The sequence below is a fragment of the Zosterops lateralis genome (genome assembly GCF_965231275.1).
Source record: "Zosterops lateralis genome assembly, chromosome: 6".
Classification (NCBI taxonomy): domain Eukaryota; kingdom Metazoa; phylum Chordata; class Aves; order Passeriformes; family Zosteropidae; genus Zosterops; species Zosterops lateralis.
The window spans coordinates 22,254,754-22,277,206 of NC_139761.1; the positions used below are offsets into that span (position 1 = coordinate 22,254,754).

A 22,453-nucleotide genomic window follows, 5' to 3' on the forward strand; every position below is an offset into this window, starting at 1 on the left:
ATCCCATAAGGATGGTAGGTCCTGAATCCAGGGCTTTCTTATATAGCTGGTGCCTGAGGAAGGACATAATCATTCAAATGCTAGAGATGGTAGAGGGGATGGAGTGCATAAAATCCCTGTCCTTCAGCTGAGTAAGTATCTCAAAGCTTGGGCTATACAATGCATGTGCCAGACCTGTGAAATATGTGGGGCTAGCACATAAGAGCATCCTGCCATCTTCTGTCTTATATCCATGCCCTCTAATAATCCATAGTCAGCTCTCTAACTGCAGATCAACAATACATCAATTTCTGTGGATAAGCTGAAATAATTTAGAGGGAAGCAGAAATATCTGATTGGACTTTGAGATGACAGAGTGAAGGAAGGTGACTTAGCATTCATCCCTTCCTTTTCTCTGGCAATGTTTTCAGATAGCAATAGCCTGAAACCTACAAAAATGTAGTTTGGGCTATAGGTATGCAGCACATTGCTATTGTTTGTAGTCTTAATATGGACTGTGCTGAAGGATTTGTTTCTCCTCTCTTCCCTGTCTCACTCCTGGTTCAGCAGTAATGATAGTCTCATCTCTAGAAGCCTACAAAAATTGTGCTGTTTCCAGAAATATTTTGTACACCTTGTACAGGATTCCTCACCCACCTTGGAGAGCCAGGCTGTAATGGTGAGACTGCTAGCAGAAGGACCTGCTCTGTGAGGTTTTTAATGATGGAAGCTCCTATTTTGAGAGGATGGGGTCTGGTGTCCTCCTAGTGGTTTAGGGGGCATACATCACAAATCTGCAGCTGGGATGGTGGGACCTTCTCTGATGCCAAGTTTTTTGTGGACCAGGGTGGACCTATGCTTTCTATGTTTTCTAGGAAAGCAGAAGTTACTTTTCACTGTCTGGTATCCCTGGACATTACTTCCTATGTGAATTCTTTGTATTCCTGTATTGCTTGGCAGCCAGACAAGCACTTGTGGGAATTGTTGCATCAAATTGGCTTCCTAACACTAGCACTAGCTTTGCTCTTGCTAGACAGAGAAGGATTTTGATAGGTGTTGGACCTCATGCAGAATCCCATTTTGATATAAAATCTTCCCGTAAGGAGAATGATTTCATTCCATGGGCAGGCCATCATCCTTTTCCTATACATCTGCCAGAAGTGCCAGCATTAGACTCTTACTATCCTTATTTATAGAGCGATATAAAGGTTCTGAGCATTTTACAGATACATAAAAGAGAAGATTCTCTCTCTTCAAGATGCTGACAGTATCTCATATATTGGAGAGATGGGACAATAACTCATGTTCTGAGGAGGGCCAACATGGTGAAAGAAGAGAGCTCAGAGCAGTCTGCGACAGGAGGCTGTGAGAAGAGGGAAAGTATTGACAACAATTTGGTGCAGGAAGCAGGTGTGGGTGATGTGCCAAGGGTGATGATGACAGAAGCTGAGAGAAAGTGGCAAGGTGGAAGTCTTAGGACCTGACTAGTAAGAGAAGGGGAACTAGGGGGCAGTAAAACTGCTAATGATGGATGAGATTGAAACCAGCCTAGCAAGCAGTGCTCCATTCCTTTTCTGCTCTCAGGACTGAGATTGGGAACTTCTGCACCCTCCTCACTCTCCTTCTATTGCTCTGGTTGCTGAGAAAGAGAGGGAATGATGTTAATGACTATCATTAGCGGTACTTACAGTTTGTCTGCCAGAATGGAACGAGGGCTGAAGTTCACTTGTAGTTGGTACAATGAAAGTTGTGATTTTTTTTCCCTAGTGACTGTTGGGGTTTGTGCACAATGTGTTTTACGATGTGTTTCAGTCCTCCTTCATGACATTCTAAACAAATCCTTCATTGTTTCTACGCAACTCTAGTTTCTCGTGTCAGCTTATGGGTCCCTAGGCTGGATGCAGACCCTTGTTTTAGGTCCATACAAGCTTAACAGCAGTGGAGTTGTATTTTTTTTACCTCTCCTTTACAGATTCATGTTCCCCTGTGACTACAAACCTCAAGTCAGCAATGTCATTTGTTCGAGACAGTGCATGTGGTCTGCACTGCCCTTCCTCTACAAGTATGATAATCATTGTGGGAGAAGGCTGCAAGTTTTGCTTTTTTATGTGTCTGTGGTAATGGGCAACAGCTGCTAGACTGAAAGACACCCTTGTCCTCCCCCTTCACTTCCCTCTGTGACTTTGTGCCCAGCTGGGGCTAAGTACTCCTGCTGCCTTTTATTAATCTTCTCCTGGGACAGCACTATCAGTGGCCCATCAGTGTTCAACATGCCCCCAGTCACCAGTGCTAACTCGATTAGGGCACTGAGGAGTGACTTACAGAGGAAGCTCCTCTCCACAGGCTGTATTTGCATACAGTGATTGATGCTGGTACCTCCTCTAAACACATCCACATTTTGCATTTTAAACAAAGCAATTGCTGTAGAGCTGCTCTCTGTCACTCTGTGGGATTCCCAGTACCAGCATAGGGAGTACCTTCCCTTTCTTGAAATGGCCTCTCCTTCTCAGAGGACACTGCAGTGGGATAAGGAGAAGGTCACTGACCCCACCTTATGTTTGAGGGCATGACACTAAAACCTATTGTGTGTCCTGTCTTGTAAAGTGGCTTGTGAAGAGTTCTATGCTGTGTGATTAGTATCTCACAGTTGGTAGGCTTTCACCAGGAAGCTCATGTGGGGTACGTAGCCTGAAGGCTCCCGAGTTTCCTTCAGTCTTTCCTTCTCAGGACTTTCAGGCTCAAAGTAGGCTCCCACCATGTTCACCACCATCTCTGTCTTGGCAATACATGAGCTGACTGCACCATGGAGCACTGAATATATGTGTGTATTATCCACAAGCATTTTCCATATTATATGTATGTATTATATGTATATATTATATGTATATATTATACATGTACACCCCTCCCCCCATATATGTGTATATAAAAAAATCCATATTGCAAATTCCCCAAAGAAGCAAAAGGTGTCATACTTTATTACAACTTCTACTGTGGACTTTTTAGAGGGGTGTGTCCAAGTGAAATTCTGATTTGGAGAGGGGTGTCCTAAACCATGTCTCTGAACAGGAAAGTGTAGAAGGGAGGAAATGAGTATGTTTAACTTGTTTGAAGGAAGGACAAAAGGAACCAAAATATATTTCTGGTGATACTGCTGGTATCACAGATTACTTTGCAAAGTGGCAGTTATTTTACCTTCTTTATTATGTCCTAAGTGTTTTCTTTCTTTCAAAACAAAAGAAAATTTGCCCAGAAAGTAAACCCCTCTGAACAGCAGCAACCTGTAGTTGAGGCTGTGAATCTCTTGGAGCAAACACTCAGTCCTTCCCTTTGTCCCTGGGGTGCAGGGATCACTATGGAGGCTAAATAAACAAATATCACTTCCACTGTGCAGTAGTCCCAGGAAGACTGGCTCTAGAGGCTGCCAGTGCTCTTTGCCTTACAGATTTCCTGCTGCACTTGGAGGGTTTAATACCTTCAACAAAATTCAGAGGCCTGCTGGCACAGTGTTCCAGTGAGGCCCAGAAGAGTTTTGAGGTTTAGTAGGAAATACCTGCTTTCACTCATTCCTGTCATTACTTTCTCATCTTTGTGCTTATCTTAAAGGACCATGTATCTCTAGTTGCCCATTTCATGTCTGAAAACTTCATGGTTGTGCAAAACCAGGCACTTCATTATTGGGCTCATGCTGTCTGGCTCTGTAGGTGTGAGATCTCCACGGTGAAGGTGGCCCTTTCATCTCCCGCCACACCATATTACTTTTGCAAATGTGACAAGCTCACTTTGGAAAAATAACATATTACCCATGTCTTGTCCTATTTAATATTGTATTCAAATGGTCCAAGTGCTCAGCAATGTGGGGTGGGGGAACAGCTCTGCAGACTTCTTTGTCACTCGAGTGGCAGCTGGCTTCCAAGAGTAATTACAGCTGTTCAGTGCTGTGGTACATCAGACCTCTTGAGGATTAGTGAGACATCAGGTCTATGGTGACTGAGAGGTAAGAACAGAGATGCTCCTGTTCCCATGAAGATCATCATCTTTAGAAATCCTAATATCCACTTAGACTTTGGACTTCAATGAAAAGGAAGCATTGCAGTGACCTTGCAGAGAGCATTCTAATTTTCCAGAAATCCAAACAAAGAAATTCAGATCTTAGGAGTTTGAAAGTGAATTGCATTGCCATCATGTGGATGCATGGAAGCTAACGTCTAGTCAGAAAAAATCTGGAAACCTTGTTTATTAGTTAGAAATAAAAAAAAAAGTCATGATAGTTATGAAATTTGTTAAGTCAGAATGCTTATCAAAATGTAGAATGAAATTATAATAACAATTTAACTATGGTACTGTCCGAGTAAACACTGAAGTTAGTTTGACCCAAGTAATATGGGTTATTAGTATGAATTAGAGTCTAACATGTTCATTAATATTACTACTTAGTGACATTTGGGGCTTACAGAATTAGGTGTTAGAAACATTAAGTAATTAGAAAATGAATATGCAAAATAGCTGAAGTGGTATGGGATCAACATGATTCTTTTATGTCTTCTTCAGGGTGGTATTTCCAGACACAGAACTGCATGAAGAGGTGTTAGAGAAAATCCTATCTGCTTTGCTTGAACAATTAAAGCTGTTAAAACCGGTAACTTGTTTCATTTCTACTTAAGTAAATGTGATCTTATATAGCAATTGCAGTGCCAGAAGCAAACCGACCAAATTAATGAGTGTTCATTAGGCTCTATGTAATATTAAATTAATCTAAGTCAACAATGGCTACTCAAGATAGGGTAGGTTTGAAAATACTCATGGTGCAAAGATCTAAACAGAAGATGTGAAACTGTAATAGTGCCTGTCTGTGCTCTTTTAGGGCATGTCAACTGCAGGATGGGTGCTGGTGTGCCTCCAACCTAGGTTTTTGCAGGACATATACCTGAGCTCTTGCGTTTTCTGATTGGGATTTTCTACTACTCTGCCTCTAGCCTCTGATGTTGCCCCATGGGTAAGAAGCTAGCATATTGCCTGGCTGTCCCAGAAGAAACCCATGCTGGTTTCTGTCTTCTGCTTCAATCTCCCCTGCTCCCAGTTCCTTGAGTGGAGCATCGTCTGTATCTATCACATGCTCTGCTCCTGACTCGTCACCTCTTGGCTGTGCCCTCAACAACCTGGCCATAACTTGCCCAGCATCTTTCATAGGTCACTGCTACCTCTCATGACATGTTCAGAAAAAGGTATTGTGCTGCAATATAAAAGTAACTCCTGAGTCAGGCACAAAACTGAGACACCTGCTGGATCATTCTCTTCAGTGTATCTTACCAAGGAAACTGAAGAGGTGATCTGGCCTTTCGTTTCATCCTAAGACTCCATCTGGATCAGGAATCATATAAGGGAAAACTCTTTGATAAAATGTTCTTACAGGTGGTTGCATGGCCTTAACATGGTAACGCACAGTTTGAAGTGGTTTAAGCAGTTGTCCTCTTAGAATATATAGTTCGGTCTGGTAAGACTGGGACAAGTGGGAGACTGATGGTGGATCACTGGGAGATCAGGTAGGATTTCTGCTATTACCACTTTTCTCTGTAATACGCACAATGGCAATAGAATTATGACATGAATAAATACAAATATTTCCTTATGCAGTTTTCCCCAGGACAGAATTAGGTGGGAAGAAGGAAGATGAGAAGCCTTTTTTTTTTTCTGCAGGACATAGGCAAATGCACAAAAAGTAAAGAGAAATAACCTAAGCAGGAGATTTCAGAAGAATCAACAGGACTTTCAGAGTAGTGAGAAGCAGTGGAAAGAGGGCAAGGACACTGGAGCAAAACTAAATGAATTCTCTGTGATAGTCCTTCCTTGTGATTCTAATTTTTACTTGATAATTCAACCAATGTACCTGATTCAGAGTAAAGTTCATTGGTCTGTGACCTTCCAGATCATCCCAAATGCCTTTTTTAGAACAACTTACAGCATTTGCTACCCTTCATTACTCCTGTATAACAGCTGACTTTAATGAGAGAATTCATGTCTTCAGCAGCTCAGCCACTTCCATTCAAAACTCCTACAGATCTCTTGGGTGTACACGATAAACTGTGCTGGTGATATATCTGTTATTTAGCAGGTTGTTCCAACATCTTGTCTCCTGACACTTTGGACTCAGAAGTTGTCTCATCTTCATTACAAAGGGTAATTCTAGGAGAGATATCTCTCCAGTGGGTCTCTCTCTGGTGCAGTCTGGAACAGAGAAGCAACATCTTTTGATGTCTGGGCAAATACTTTCTTTGAGGCCTGCTTCTCTTTCTTGTGTGCTGCAGAGACACAGCCATCTCTTCTCCACAAAGAAAAGCACTAGGAGCCACCTGAGTGTGGGAGCAGGAGACACCCTGTGTCTCACACAAATGTGTACAGGTTGAGCTGCATTTCAGCAGCTGCAATTTTTGCTGCTGGGAAGCAGTCCCAGAATTCTAACACTCCTCACTCCATCTTTTTTGGATTCTTTGTTCCTGGCTATCAAAACACAGATTTGGGGTAATAGGTTGACTTCTGCTTTTTAGACAAAGACATGACTAGATATTTGGAAGATTAGATATTAAGAAGAAATTCTTTACTGTGAGAATGATGAAACACTGGACCAAGTTGCCCAGAGAATCTGTGGCTGCCATATCCCTGGAAGTGTTCATGACTAGGCTAGATGGGGCTTTAGGCAACCTGGTCTGGCAGAAGGTGTCTCTGCACATCGCAGAGGGGTTTGGACTAGATGTCCCCTTCCAACTCAAACCATTCTATGATTCTATGATCCAACAGAAAATAATATTGTGCCCATGTCTCCCTACTCCCATTAACAAGTGCAGGCTGGGGACTGTTAAGGAGAGAAATAACAGAAGAGGGATTATTTATTTATTTAACCTGTTTAGCAGCAGTAGCTGTGAAGCATAAAGCTATCTGCAAAGGGTGATTGATTCCTCAGCAAAGTCTGAAGCACAGAGATGCTGTGGTATTGCTCAATGTTCCCTTTGTGTTATTATTATTATTTTGTTTCCTGTTTGTTTCAGAGGTTCTATGTGATCCTGACTTGCTGGGTAGCTAGTTACCTGATGAGTGCTCATGGAAGAAATTATTATTTCATTTCTTCATCATGACTGGGAGGTCACGTGGATACTTCTGTGAAGGTCATTTAGCCAGCTCTGCTCACCTTGTGAAGCATTGTCCCAGTGCAGATTAGTTGCTCTCCCTTGGCACCTAACAGGTGAATGCAACTATTCATAGACAGAGCCCAGACAGTTTCTGTTCTTTGACTCTTTTGAGTCTGGCAGATGAACAATTTGTGCTGTGGAGGGTGCAGAGCCAGACTCAGTGAAAGGGGCATTTGCTGTGATGACCTGTGTGAGAATTAACGTAACCAGCAGAGTATGGGACCTGCTACCAAGGAGGTGACAGCATGTCCTGGTTTAGGGCAAATTTGGGAGGAAACCTCCGAATGGGGTTCCTCTGGAGAGAAAACCCGAGTGGCCCCTCCCCCCAGCCGGTCTGGCAAAAGAACTTCCTCGGAGAAAAGTGGAAAAAGCTATTTATTTGACAAACAAAATGCCCACAAGCATAACAAATGAATAAGATGAAACAATAAAACCTCTCGCTGCTCTGAAGAGAGATGGCAGAACTGAGAGAAGTCCTTGCCAGGAGTTAGCTCAGCTCTCTCAGTCTCTTATCAGTCCCAGTCCCTTCGGTGCTGGAAAATGCCAAGGTCCAGGCCCAGTGGGCCACGGTCACGAGATCCCAGTCCTCCTCTGGGTTTCTCAGTCCAGAGCAGATTTAAACAGTCCCAAGAAAAAAAGGAAAAAAACAGTCCAGGAACTTCTTTGCCTTAGCTAGCTAGACTAACTAAAAGCAAAAAAAAGGAAAAACCTCTCTCTGCTCTCTCTGGCTACTGTCCGTGCATCTGACAAACACACCGTCCCAAGGAAGAAGAAGAAAATGCAGAGGCATGAAAACTGTTTTTCAAAACAAACTGTGTGCTTCTTCTTTCCCTGCTTCACTCTCAGAACCAGTCTTAAAGGTACACAGCACAACATATAGCACACAGAGAACAGATGATTGGGGATACAAGCATCATAGTCACCCTAGGACACAGCATTAGTGCTTAGCACGATGTCACTGACAACATGAGGGTAAGTTATTTATTCCTTGTATCGGAACAGATAACACACACAGCAGGCGGTGTGGGTAGCCTTCTTGTGGAGATACTTTGCTTGTGAGAATGTCCAAAGGATTGACAGGGGCAGCTTAGCAACATGTTCTAGGACACATAGCAATCACAAGCTCCAGAATGAGTCATTGATGCACCCTTTTGTGAATGTATTCCACGTGAAAAGCAAAACCCAAAGACAATTGTCAAGTCCCAGTCCAAGCTAATTCAGCCAACACAGTGATTAGGTGTCCCAGAATTTGAGAGGTACCAGGCATCTTTTATATTAGGTTTTCAGTAGTTTTTTACTTCTTTGCAAGCCCCATTCCCTGGGGAAGAAGAGGTGAGCCAGGGGCCTGCTGTGTGTGCAGTGAGCAGCCATGGAATGAAAAGGAGGACCATACCCAAAACGCTTGCAATAGGCAATGGATGGCAGAAGGAAGTGGTGAACTATAATGGCTCAGTGTGCTGGGCAGAGGTGTTATCCAGCTGCAATCTCTCTTACAGAGTTCAGAATACATTCAGGGTGTATTCCTCTCACACAGTTTTACTCTGCTTGCAGCACAGGCTGGTGGGCACAAAGGTGATCTGCAAAATGGTGTCACACTTATCTATCAATTAAAATTTTATGTACTATTTTTATAGTTATGATAATAACATTATCACTTTGGTAAACTCAAAACATTTTATTTGCCCATCCAAGGAGGTTTTGTTTATCCCTTGCTTATTTGCAGATGCCGGTATCCAGTCCTAAGGCAATCCAGGTATTTTCTTTTTCTATTAAAAAGTCTGGGTGGTCTCTTGATTCAAGCAAATTGAGAAACAGAGCCTAATGTATGTCTAGGCAGGCTTTGTTCTTTTTTACTGGTTGTTTCTCTCATGTTTACATTTGTAGGCACTTTTAGAAGGGTTCATTAGAAGGTGTCTATGATTTATGTATAAAAAGTTTTTATTTTCTGTGATTATTTAGTGTGAATTTCATAGTGTTTCTATAATTGCTATAACTCAGTTTGGATTAATAGCTATTTACAAAGCAAACACAGCATCATGGGAATGCAACTGTTCTAGTTAAGCACTGGCAACACCACATGTGGCTGTGTGCTCTTCTGCTGCGTGGCCTCACTGGCTTATGCTGGCAGGATTTTGAGGTTCTCTCGAGTTGTGGAGCTTGAGGTGAACATGGTACTTCTCTGATTTTGGCTTAGTTTGTCCAATTAACAAGAACTGCTGCAGCAGCTGCTGTGATCTAATCTGGCTGTGGACATAAGTTTGAGAATGATAGGAAAGGATAACCTGACATAAAGGACATCAACAGTGTAATTTTACAAATATCTTCTTGTAGCCCTTCCTTTGGTTTTGGAGAATGTTGTTTAGGTGACATTGCATTTCTTGCAGCACTGGAAAGCCACAACATCTGAGCAAAGCTTCACCAATGGCGAACAATAAACATTGTTAGCTGGGGTGACTCTCCTTCTAAGTGGAGGGTGTCCAGGACAGTGAGCTGGCTGCCAGCTGCAGGGGCCTTGTTTTTAAACAGGCTGGAACAGTCTATCCCACCAGGGGTCTGGAGAAGTTCAGTGTGATTGGCTGCTACAGAGGTTGAGATATTCACTTGTGGCCTCCTCACCCACGTTTCTGGCAGTGTGTCAGAAACAGGACAGGAGGAGGGAGCCAGGAAAAAAAGAGACTGTCTAGTAGTGTAAAAACCAAAAATATATCCAAGCTAGCCAGGGAAACAGGCTGGATCAGAGCAGGAACCTTGTGATAAGAAATCATAGAGCTGTGATGAAAAGAAGTGTGCAGAAGGAGCAATTTAGGGTTTTCTGCAGCTAAAAAAAGTGAGTCTGAGCTAAAAGAGCTCAGGACAGCAGAAGAGCTGGGGGTAGCACCCCTAAAAGCTGGTGTCTGTGCCAGTGCTGGAAGCATCACTCTCTTAGGACGCTGCTGAATTTTTGTGGCATAATGACAAAACCAATGGGGGACGTAAGTGATTACCCAAGTCTTAGTTACAAGGGTTCATTAGATCGAAAAATACCTGATGAAACCATACTTCCCTAAGACTGACCCAGAGGATCATTGATTTGTAGTAGCATTAACTACTGACAAAAATATAAACAAGACTTTGGTTGATGTGTTTAAGTTTAATAATGTAAATACTAATAGAAACTTATTTGCAGCATTGACTGCTTTCAGTGTTGCGATGGAAAAGAATTTGCAATGCTGGAAATGCAATTATTGAAGGTGATTACAATTTTGGCTTCAGTTAAATAATTTTCATTCCAAGTATAACACTCTCCACTCCAATGAGATTATTTATAACTTATGTATTGCACTTGAATTAATTGGCATATGGTACAAATTAACCCCTCTCAAAAACATGATTTATGTGCTTTGTTCTAACTGATCTATTAAATGCAACTTTGTTTTATGTTGATTCTTGCCAATTTAGGCAAAGTGATTTGAGTTTACACTGTCTTGGCTTCTCTTTATCTGATCACTGCCGTGCTTTTTAAAATTTAACAACTGCAGTTACATCAGGGATATATGTTAAAGCTTATTGAAAATATAATGCCACTTTCTTAAAATCAGAGAAAAAAATTCTATAATAATTTCATTCATCAGAATAATTAACGTGTTTCTGAGCCTTTTTATAGAATGGCCAGTGTGCTGATTTTAAGCACTAAAAGAAGTAAGAGGTTGGTATTTCTGAATTAAGGAAGCTGGGACTTTTAAACAGAACAACTTCATACTGTGCAATAGGAAGAAATACATTAAAAAATTCTTTTGTTCAATATGTCAAGGAATGCCTTAAAATACCCAGGATTAAAACATTAATTTGTATTATAATAAAAGGATTACATCAGAAAAGGTGCCTTATTAGTTTCCTCTGTTTTTCAGGTGCATGAAAAAGAGAAAAAGATTGAGGAAAAGACGGTATCCATATAGGAGGAATGATTTCAACCTGTTATTGTTATTATTATTAGGAAAATGTGATTTAAATAGGCTAATCTTGTTTCTAAGTTACTTTGATGGGAATTGTGAACTCCAGTAGTGCTGTGAATGAAAAGATAACTAAATAATGCAATGGATGGGTACATTTGTGTGTTGCTAGCTACAGCAAGAGGGGTCTCTGTATGTCTGTGTATCTCAGATAGGGATTACATTTTTCTACTTGTCTTTAAAGCATCAATATCAAGTGATGGAAGGCAGCTATTTGGCTTTCTCATTGTCACATTTTCCTAACTTAATTGGTGCTGAATGTACCCAGGGAAGGGGTTAGGCTGGCAGCCATACTTCCTCCCTGAAAAGAAATGACTGTAGGTGAAATTGAGAGATCTAGAAGACTGTGAATGGTAAAGAAAAATGAGCAGGATCTTCGAGTCTTAAGTTTAAGGACCTTTGATCCTTGAATTGCTGGGAGGCTTAATTATACCTCTTTGCCATATTTTTACATTCTTCTCTAGTCATCTGCTGCTGGCCATGTTAGCAGAGAGGGGTGGTGGGCTAAATGGGTCTGTGGTCTGAACCAACACAGATATTTCTGCATGTGCTGTGTCTGCTGCCAAGAGATGGTTGCAGTAGGCATGTGACTCATATTTATGAAGGACTCTGTGAAGCACTGAAGTCTTTAGCAAATCTGTATGTCATTGGTAGCTGTTTTCTTTCTTCTGTTTTTCTTGCAAAAGACGCTTTGAGGCTCTAGCCTCAAAGTTCTGATCTTTCCTGTGACTTCACTTAAAATTATTTGGATGCTGCTGCTCTCAGCACACTGGTAGGTTAGTCCTCCTGCTCCCCAGGTACAGGTGTTCCACTTCTCCCATGGTGTCATTTCAAAAATGCTGGAATGGGAGAAAATGTCTTTCTAAAGAAAGCCAGGCACACGGAGCAAGCTCTCCAGCTTTCCATTACAGTTGAACACTAAAGTTTTCTGTACCTCAACCAATGTTTCCTGTGACTTCTTGTGTAATACCTTGGCCTGAAAGAGAAAAACCATCATAGAATCATAGAATGGCCTGAGTTGGAAGGGACAGTTCTCTTGCTGGTTTTTATTTTGTGTATAGGTAACCATAAAAAACTACTGCACTCATGTTTTAACATTTGAAATTTAAGAACATATCCCAGTAGTTAAGCATACCCTTAACTTTGGTGAGAGAAATGTGTTTAGAGAACTCAGCATTGATTAGTAAAGAAACCTGTTTCCCTCTCCAGCTAATCAGATAAATTAGAGTATTTTCCTAGTGTTTCCTGTGAAGTTCATCTGTAAGAGGAAATACAGGGTTGGCCTCAGTTTCTCTCAATGCTACATGGGCTTACTATGAAGACAATCCCTCTTTTTTTCTTTAATTCCCATGTGAGTGAACACTAGTAAGCAAAGTAAGGAAATCCTCAAACAAATCTAGACAAAGAAAGACGCCCAGGAAATGCCAGTAAGGCAGCCACAACTTTAAAGTAAGGGACTGAGGAAAGCTAACAGCCCTTAAAAGGTGTTTGAAGAGTGGGGCTCAAGCTCTCTATAGTCCACCAGCTATCCTTACCAATCTCTTGACACCATCAGCTCCAGTGCCACATGAACTTTTCAGAACCCCAAAAGCCAAAAATTGACATCTCTTTGCTATATATAATCTGAAGTAGGGTCCATTTTAAAGTCCTACTGAGGTGGCCAAGTCCAAACCTTCTGTGAATGGATACAACATTCAGAGGACTTATGCACACAACCTAGGATGGGCTGTTTGTGACTGTGAGGTGCATATGAGAGCTTGGAAGGGGACTCTGTTGGCTCCAAGACTGCATCCGTCACAGTCAGGGTGCTGCTGGCTGTGGGGCTGGGGATAGCTGTTTCCAGTGTAGAAAAAGCTTGTCACACTTCATGTCCCACTACAGCTCTGTGGTAATTTTGTTTTTTCATTCAGGCTCATTTATAGTGCATGGCCTTTCCCACTGGACACCACTAATTCAGCCACCACCTCCTCTTCAGAGGGCAGGCTGAACAGCCTCTTGATTTCCTGGTTTGATGCATCACCCCAGTCAGCAGCCCGAAAGAAGGATGTCAGCAGTGTTGGCTGAGGTGTGTTGGAGACGGAGGTGCTTAAACAGGGTGGGATGTTGTCTGGTACCTCTGATAGAATCAGAGGTAGAACAAAAACCTGGGCTCCTTGTTTCTCACATCTCTGCCTCAATTAGCAGAGTGCATTTCCTTCTGCTTTCTCAAGCAGCTATGAGTGCTCCCTCTTGCACTGCCTGACCACCAGATCATTGCAAATGCCACACTTTAGCACTTGTATCCGCTTCATAAGCACTGGGCAGCTGCTGTAATGCTTGCAACACTCATGATGTCACTGCTGGGTTTAAGCCAGTGGTCTATTTTATGATTAGAGGGGGTTTTTTTCCCACAGGAACAACTTCAAGATTTTTCCATTACTAGCTCCTGTTTATTCCTTGCACCACTGGAACATGGAAAGGAGTGAGGGGGAGAAATACACTGGTCTGTGGCAGAGACTGGCAATGGTGCCTGTCTTAAAAGTTCTCAGCAAAGCTCATCTCACAAAAACTCAGAAGCTTGCTGAGAATTTTTTATATGGGAAAACATGAAATGAGTATTTCTAAGTGAGAGGGCTGGGGGTTTCCTGCTCTTCCTCAGCCAGTACAGACAGATCATGCTTTCCCCCCCACCAGCCTTTTCTGTGGAGCCATGTGCATCCCGAGGGACAGAACAGAGCAGCTCCTAAACACAATAAACATTACTGTCTGCATTAGTTTTTACATTTCTTTGTTTTATTTTTTGTTTTGTTTGAAATGACCTGTACCACAGGAATACAATTTATTTAACAGGTTGTTATTTTTTTAGGAGCAGATAATAGTTAAGTAGATACTGTTTATTTCACTGACTGTCTATGACTCCCTGCATCATTCTCACAGCCTCTGTCTCTGGCTTCTCCACGTAACCCAGCCACAGGAACAACAGAGCAGCCTTTGGCTATACGATTGATTATAGTTTGTGGATACAAAGTGGAAGCTCTGTTTTCTTAGCTCCAATTGGTAATAAAAGCTCAACACGTTACATTCTAGGGTCTTTCTCAATTACTTGCCCCTCTAATAGCTGCTTACATGTTTCTGGTGAAGCATGTTTTATTTCATATATTTATAATAGTTAAAAAAAAAAGATGATATAGCTTACAAAGAGAAAAATAATGCCCCCTTAGCATGAGCAATACTGCAAGGTTCTGATTGTTGTGGGGACGTTTCTTGTAGCTTCACAGTTTTGCTGCGAGGTGTAATGCCCAAGTTTCCCCAGAAACCTAAATTCAGAGTGGTAATTTACCTTTTAATTGATCCCCATGAAATTTGTTTTGCATTACAGGTCAGACACTGCTAGTCCCAGAGAACAATGTGCCCAAAACAGAAGAGTTGGTCACTTGGGAAGAACTGCCTTTTGTAGTAGCTGACAGGTACATGGTTTCTGTTATCCACACATGCAAATCAGGGGCTGGAGCTACTTTTACCATAGTTGCTGGTGTGGGTTTATTAACTGTCACTGATACATTTAGCTCTACTGTTTCTCTTTTCTTTAAGTCACAGAGCCCATCTGTGTCCCAAGGCTCAAGCTCCATCATCTTTTGCCCCATGAAGGACAGCTGTATGACACTGACTCTGTGAATCCTATATTATAAATGAGCAGCATAAAGAGCACTGACCCAAAACTCATTTCCTAGTTCATGTCTCACCTTCCACATCCCCAGACCTGTTTATAAGAGACTGTGAGCATTCAAAGACCTAAGCAGTTGCTGAAGCTTCATATCCTACTTCAAAGTGCATTGGGGGGACTACACTATGTTACACTCCTCTGCAATCCCAGCTCATTGTATAGCTGGAAATGCTCCTCAGCTGTGTCAGTATGATAAGTACTAGTGATGCACAGCAGATCAGAGTAACTGGGAAGAGATGATTGTGATTCCTACACTTGTTTGAAGGGCTCAAGAAACCTGACCTACTTCCCAATTTAGGATGGTACAAGCCTTTTTAGGGTTAAATCTAGACAGGTGTTTGTGTCCCAGTTCCTGGGGAAGAGTTTGCATTCCTTGGTTAGAGACTTTAATATATCCTAAATACTGTCTGGTTCACTTCCCATCCTGTTTCAGAAGAAATGCAAACATTTCCCTGCATATTATCTTCAAGCAATGAAGAATTTTTGGATGGTCTCCAACGTTACGCAGCTTTAATGGAGAAAGAAGTTCCTGGAAAAAAAATGTATTTGGTATCTTCATATTGCTGTGCCAGGGCAGGAATTGCCCCCACCCCATAGCCCTAATCTAAATAGCCAGCAGTCTCTATGAGCTAAAAGCTAACTCAGCAGCTCTCCATAATCATGTTTTGTAGATAGCTTCCTCTTATGGAGAGCAGGCCTGAGTTCAAATACAACAAACCCTAGAAGAGCCTTTTGGGGTTGTTTTGGGGTAGTTTTGTTTTTTTTTGGCAGGGTGGGGATTGGACAGGTGTGTTGGTGTGTGAGTAAGTGACCTTTCTGGCAGGGCCCAACAGAGCAAGAATTTCTTCTTAGGATCTTTTCAACTCATTTTGGGACAACTGCCTTTGCACGGCAGGCTGGAACACAATGTGCTGGGTGGTACTTGGCAGCAGCATTGCAGCAGTGGTCAAGTGAGTCAAACTTAGAGGTGATAACCCAGCACATCTGCAAAAGCAATTATACCACAGCCAGAAGGAGTTGCCAGAGTGCAGCACATGGCAAGCTGGCTCTGTAACAGTGGCATGCATTTCACTTTGGTCCCTCAGTCACAGATGGGTCCAGGGATCATGAGTGCAACCAAAAGCCTCACATTTTCTCCCCAGCTGCACTCTGGGAGGGAGTGGGGGAGAGAAGCACAAGTATCCGCTCCAAGCACAAGACCACTGTGTAATTGCTACTGCTGTGAGCACAGGAGCCCCAGTTCCCATGTGCCTTCTGCCCCTTAGGTCTCTGGTGGTTTACTAATAGGCCTGAAGCAAGACAATTCCTTTAACAAGTGAGTACAAAATGAGTGACTGTGTAGCAGAGGAAGAACTCAAAGGAGATAGAACAGAACTAACTTAAGTGCAAGACATGGGCTGGCTATGAGAGCTCAGAGGTCACCATGCCAGCACCTCCGTGTCTGAGCCTGCCAGGGCAGGGTTCTGCAGTACCAACAACCCTGCTGGGACACTTTCTGCTCCAGCAGAAAACAAGTACCCGGAGTCTTTGATCACACATCTCAATCCTGGTTTGGAAGACTTCCTCCTGAGGGCAAGTTGCTCCTCTTACACACCACCTTTCTCCTGGGGAAGCCAGGAAGGGGTGGAAGCTTGAGGAGAACACAGGCAATAGAGTTAGTGGTGTCTCAAATGTAGATCAGAGGTTTTTTTCACCTCTAGTGCCATGCTACTGACCACAGAAAAAGACAATACACTCAGGTTTTGTCAGCAGGATGGCTTAAAACTAAGTGACCTAGAAAATAAAGTTTCAGAGAACACCAACAATTTTGTCAGTCACCTACATTCCCCTCTGGCTACTGGGAATGCAGCAGTTATGGCTTAGGAAGCAGATCTAAACCAGGTCTTGGAGACAGCAGGAACCTGGTTACATAAGAGGAGTAAATAAACATTCCCCATGTTCTTCTCCCATCACCTCAAGGTCAGGTATTTGCTTTCTGATCAGCAAGACAACCTCTTACCAGCCCCAGGTCTAATCTATGCTAGCTCTTTTCCTGGTGTTGAGGATAATGGGATGAGGCAGGGAAAGACAGTAGTTGGAGTATCAGGGGTTTCATGCCATCCTCTATTTTATTTCCCTAGGCTACCACAAGAAAGCAATCTCTCAGGCTCTAGAGCTGCCTCCTCTGAAAAGCAGTGCCCTTGATTCCTAACTAGAATTTGGCAATAAGCCTAAAGTCTCTGTGGAGCCAAAGAGTTCTAATGAAGTCTAGGAAAGATCTGGTTTGGGGTGTATTTATACTTGGGCAGTAACCATGCAGACAAAGCCTTGTGTTCTCTGCCACAAGGAACAGGTGGGGAATGGCACTCAGCTGAGCTGAAGAGGCAGGTGTGATACACTATGGGGTGAAAAGTGTGGAAGAATTGTAGTTAGCACCACATAGGAGAGGATGCAGAGATTATCAAGTCAACCCGGCATTGAAGCATAACGCCAGGCTATTTTCCCTTGCCATTTGGGAAAGACTTGCATTTTCTCAGGGACATACATCCTACCTCTTCAGGGGCCTGCAGGGATTGTACATAGGAGGGACTAGCCAGGCGTAATGACACACTGTACAAGGTCGCAGAATATCTTACACAGTTAGGAGCATCTTTCCCAGCAAGAAGTGGGGCCTGTATGTACAAGTGTTAGAGGAGTCTAGGATGCAGCCTTTTTGTTCAGCAGAGGTCCAGCAGTATTGCTCTCCAAAGGAGTATCTACTCTATAGTAAGAGGCAGAAAGGTGACAAAAAGAAGGACCATGGCTGCTTCCCTTTCTAACTGACCCCTCATAACACCAGCAGATAAAGTTTATATTGACTCTATTCTTCCTCTCTTCCTGCTTCTGGTCCCACTCCCCCTCCAGAACTGGCAGAGGGAGCTGGGGAGCAGGCAGCCTGGACAGTGCCGAGAGCATCACTGATCTGAGGGGCTGAGCCCCAGTGATGCCTCAACAAGTGCAAGAGCATAAACTGGTATTTCCCACAGAGAAAACAATGAAATAAAGAGAAACAGGTGACTGATTAAAAGTTTCCCCCCTCCTGTACACAAGATTCTGCAGTCACGCCGACAGATAGACATTAAATAATTCTTCCATAATAAATGATTGGAGATAAAAGCCGGCGGTGGCTGCTGCTGCTGTTTGGATTGCTCCGTTGTCTGCATCTTTGTTTCTAGTTTGTTCCCCGGCCACTGTCGGCTGGTGCTGGGGCTGTCAGACCTTTGCCTCTAGCATTTCTAGGAAGAGTTTATGCATGGGAACCTTGCCCTGCAGTTTGATGCTGTAGAAGTGCTGCACAGCTTTAGCCGCCGTCTGCCGCAGGAGAGGCAAGGTCAGGAGCAGCTTGCCTGCTCGCCGGGGCTCCTCATTGCGCTGACTCAGCTCGTAGTCCTGCAGGGCTTCATGGAGAAGGTCCTGGAGTTTCTGCACTGCATCCATGTCCTCTATGTGCATGGAGTCTGGGGTGAGGGAGAAAAGATGGCAAACAAAGTCAGACATGAGAAAGGAAATATTTCATGGTTCTGAAGCTAATGATGTTTTCTTTCCTTCTTATCTGTTCTTGTGGGGTTTTTTTGGGTTGTTTTTGTTCCCCATCCACACAGGGCAGGGGTTGAGGGGTGTTGTTTGGTTTGTTTCTTAGGCAGAAAAAACCAGCTTGCTGGCAAGTGTGGTGCTGCAGGATGAAGTTTGGCCGCAGCCCCAGCCCAGTGTGTTGGCCCAGCAGTGCAGGGACAGTAAGGTTGCCTGGGGTAGGTGGGTGACACACACGCCCTGTGTGCTGCCCATTTTGCCAGCCACCCCAATGCAATGCAGGGGTCAGGCAGGGGCCTTTGTGATTTGCACTTTCACTTGCCCTCCATCCTCCTTATGGGGCGAGTCACCCTGCAAGGGGCAGCAGCTGCTGTGCTGCCGCTTGGGAGCAATCTCATTAAGAATAATTAACGCTGCTATAGCGCTTCATCTGTCTAAACTGCCTAATTGCCGTGCAGCTGCTAAGGGTGTCAGCAAAACAGAAAAGCCCCGGTAGGTCACAACCAGTATGCCCAGGGGTGTTGCCAGACCCACCTTTGTGCATATGCCCCTGTTTTCAGAGACTGCCAGCAGCTGCTTAAGGAGCTTCCTGCTGAAATAAAGGAAACCCATGCCTCCTGCAAGGCCTCTTCCCTTTGGCTGCCAGTTAGATTTCTATGAGCTGTTGGGAAGGGCTAGCAGGGCTTGCAAGGCTCCTTGGTGTGTCTGTGAAGGTAGCTAGCTGGTAAGGACCCAGTCCAGGATTGAGATAGGGAACCATATTGAACACAGACTGCCAAACTTAATGGGTAAGGCATGGTGTCAGAGGGCAGCACCAAAGAGCAGAGAGGCAGAGCATTACCAAAGGTTTTCCATCTTGCTGATATGTGCTTCTTTTTTACAACCATGACAGAGCTGGAGACACTGATGCCTTGTCTTCATTGTTTAGAGACTTTTAATCAATACTGAACCTATTGATAAAGATTCCTGCCACAAGGCAACAAAACCAGAAGCAATGGCAGAGAGACAGTAAGGCAAGCAACACATATAGTTGCACCACCTGGCATCACAGCCTGGGCTTTGCAGTGTGGCAGTGCTCTGGCTCAGCCCACACACAAACACAAATGTGAGGACATGGGTTCCCCAGAGTGACAGCAGTGAAGGGGAGGAAAGCTGACTGAAGTGCCAAAGTCTCTCTAGAAACATGTGTCAATTTTATGAAGAGCACAACACAAATTAGAGACTGTGAATTTTGTAAGATACATTTATGCCTAAAATGCTATTTATGATGAATGATTTATAAAGTATTACAACAGTTGGGAAAATATTTTGTCTAGCAAGAAAGCTGTTTAAGAAGCTGTTTAGAAGGAATGCACTAATTAAGAAGATATTAAAGGGAAGTATTCCGAAGAAGCCTACTGAAAAATGATTCTTCATACATTTACACTTTTTATCCAAGAGACCAGGCAAAGAAGCTCAGAAGAAGGCTGCTAGGTCATCACAGTGACCTGAGCTAGACACAGAGTTGATTCTGAAAAGAAGGGAGGAAGAAGCATGTTGCCAAGTCAGTCTGGCAACTTCTCCCAGCCAGGTAGCACCTCTGAACAATTTCCATACACAATCCAAGAGAATTGAGTGTGATCTACTTCCTGCCAAGTTGCAGAGGTAATTTTGAAGACTGGAAGTATCAAAAGCTGGAATGTCCCCTATCCTTTCTGTTGAATGTCCTTCTGGCTAGGTGCACAAAGGAGAGAAGTAATCACAGCCTGTCAGAGTTTGCAGATCCCAGTGGGTGCTAGAATTACTATGTAATGAGCCATGCTTCAGTGCAAAGTGGGTGCTCTGCTTTTGGGTACTGATGCTGCTGTACACTAGACAGAATCCCAAATCTGCCCTTCTGCCAGCTGGCTTCTGTAAGGTGACAAGACATAACAGCACTAAATAACTAAGTGTATACAGTGAGAGAAACTGGGGAAATAAAGATCAAAGCCTGCCCCACCCCCACCACACTGCTGAAAGAAGCTCAAAATTGGCAGCTGACTGCAAAAGAATAAAACAACATTGCAGGATTAATTTCCTTGCAATCCATCAGTGAACTGGTGTCGATGGCATTGATAAACTGTTAATTACGAAATCAATAGCTATGAATTTTTACAGCTATCAGAGCACTGAGGTGGGGGCAGGCTGCCTGACCATGTCCCTGAGGTCAGCTGGCTTAGAAGCTGGTCTTCATACCAGAAACCTTTCTCCAGCACCGCTGGCATGGGGTACAGGGCAGGTGTGACAATGGATGAGGTCCACTGCTTCTTCACCTAACTTGTTCTTGCAGCTTCTGACAGAAACAGGAACCTCACAGGACCCATTAGTACAAAATTTGCTATGCATCCCTTTTCCAGATCCAGACATTTCTCACTCCATCTTAGTATTAAAATGCATTGCAGACAAAAAAAGGGAAATAAATTTTATGTACTCTGGGATGTCTTAAAATGAGGATGTGCTGTATGCCAACCTAGTGGGCTTTTCAATATATAGGTTGATGAGTTTTTATTTTTAAGGAAAGAGGATCTAGGAAGGCTTAAAAATGGACTGCTGACTCTGAAGGGTAACAAATTAGGTCTACAGCACCTCAATTCTGTAAAAAAAATGGGTGATCATATTGTTTGGGACTTGCCTGCTGCTCTGAGAATTAAGAATTCATCCCTCAGCTCTCTAAAATACACTTACTAAAGACAGAGATCCCTTGAATTATCTTTGCCAATCCCAGCAGATGTGTTGTTGGTGTTTCACACCAAGGACTCAGAGATCAGCCTACTATCAGCTTCTTCTCTAGTAAGGAGTGACTGAGCTCCCACTTCTATCTTCATTTGTTTGAATTCCTAGAGCCAAAGAGTCGGTATACACAGGGCTGCATAAGTCACTAGAACTTGGGTTGCATAAGCAATTACACCCAGAATTTATCTATATGGGAGGGAAGGCAGAAAGCAGGTTTAGGCAGCACAGGTGCTAATCTAGGTGTTCATCTTTAAGCCCTGTTTCTGATCCAAGGGAGCTCAAGCCTGGCCCAAACTGCTTTCCTCCCATTTTAGGAACTGGCTGTTTGCATGCAAGCACACACATGCAGGCTCTTTAAGTTTATCCTTGCCAAAAAGATACTAAGAAAAATAACAGGAATTAAAAGAACACAAAGGTTCAATGTTAAGTTACAACAGAAAAATACATCTGCCCTATTCCAGCTTCCTTATCTGTGAGTCATGAGAAGCTTTAATTACATGAAAAACAAAATCCCATGCTTTACTTTTGTATGTTTCAATACAAATAACAAAACAGGACTTTTGTGGATTATCCTCCTACACAGCTACACTTCTAGCTGCACTGGGGAAACCAGTGAAGTCAGAGTGCTTTTTTCCATCCAGCTGAGAACATGTTTTGGCCTGTGCCTCCTGACCCTTACCTTGGTATCTTTACTCCACAGCACTGGAAATGGAACCCCAAGGCATCTGATGAATGTTGGTTGTTCTGCTCTGTCTTTGTTCAGTGTTACTCCACTCCTGTGGAGACTGTCTCATAAGGTTTACTCTGGGCTTAGTCCTAAAAGCACAGTGAGCAACAACAGTAGAGAGTGCTTCCGTTGCTTCTGTTCTGTGAAGAACTTGACAGCAGTGTCCATAGCATGGGCCAGGTAAATGTCCCAGTGTGGCACTTCTGTCACAAATGCTACCTTAGCACTCCAGCCTCTCCAAGGAGCCCTTCTCCCTGTTTAATCCTGTGACCCTCCTGGTAGACAGGTTCTTTAACAAGTTGATTACATCACCCACAGCCAACACTGCACAGAGAAAGGCTAGCCTTGGCCATCTGCCCATCCTGGTTCAGACAAAGGGAAGGCAGCAATTAAAACTAAAAAAAGCAATATATGAGGAATTGTAAAATGGAACAAAGTTATGAAGCACAGAAAAACGATAAGGGAAATGAAGGACATAGGAAGAAAAGCCATGGCTAGAATAGCTAAAGACAGTAAGAAGTTTTATAAATATTTAAGGAATAGAAGAAAAATGATCATTTGTAGGGGGGCT

General features: G+C 43.2%; 1 protein-coding gene across 2 annotated transcripts in view; it reads right to left on the reverse strand.

Annotated features, from left to right (window-relative positions):
• Positions 1 to 13,906: 13,906 nt before the first annotated feature.
• The window catches only part of ESRRB (estrogen related receptor beta), a 128,435-nt gene continuing 119,888 nt past the window's right edge, over positions 13,907 to 22,453 (reverse strand). For both annotated transcript variants that reach the window (XM_083862848.1, XM_083862847.1), the window contains one exon: positions 13,907 to 18,331. In XM_083862848.1, coding sequence (XP_083718974.1) covers positions 18,087 to 18,331 — 245 coding nt within the window. In that variant the 3' untranslated portion in view covers positions 13,907 to 18,086. The remainder of the gene's footprint in view (positions 18,332 to 22,453) is intronic.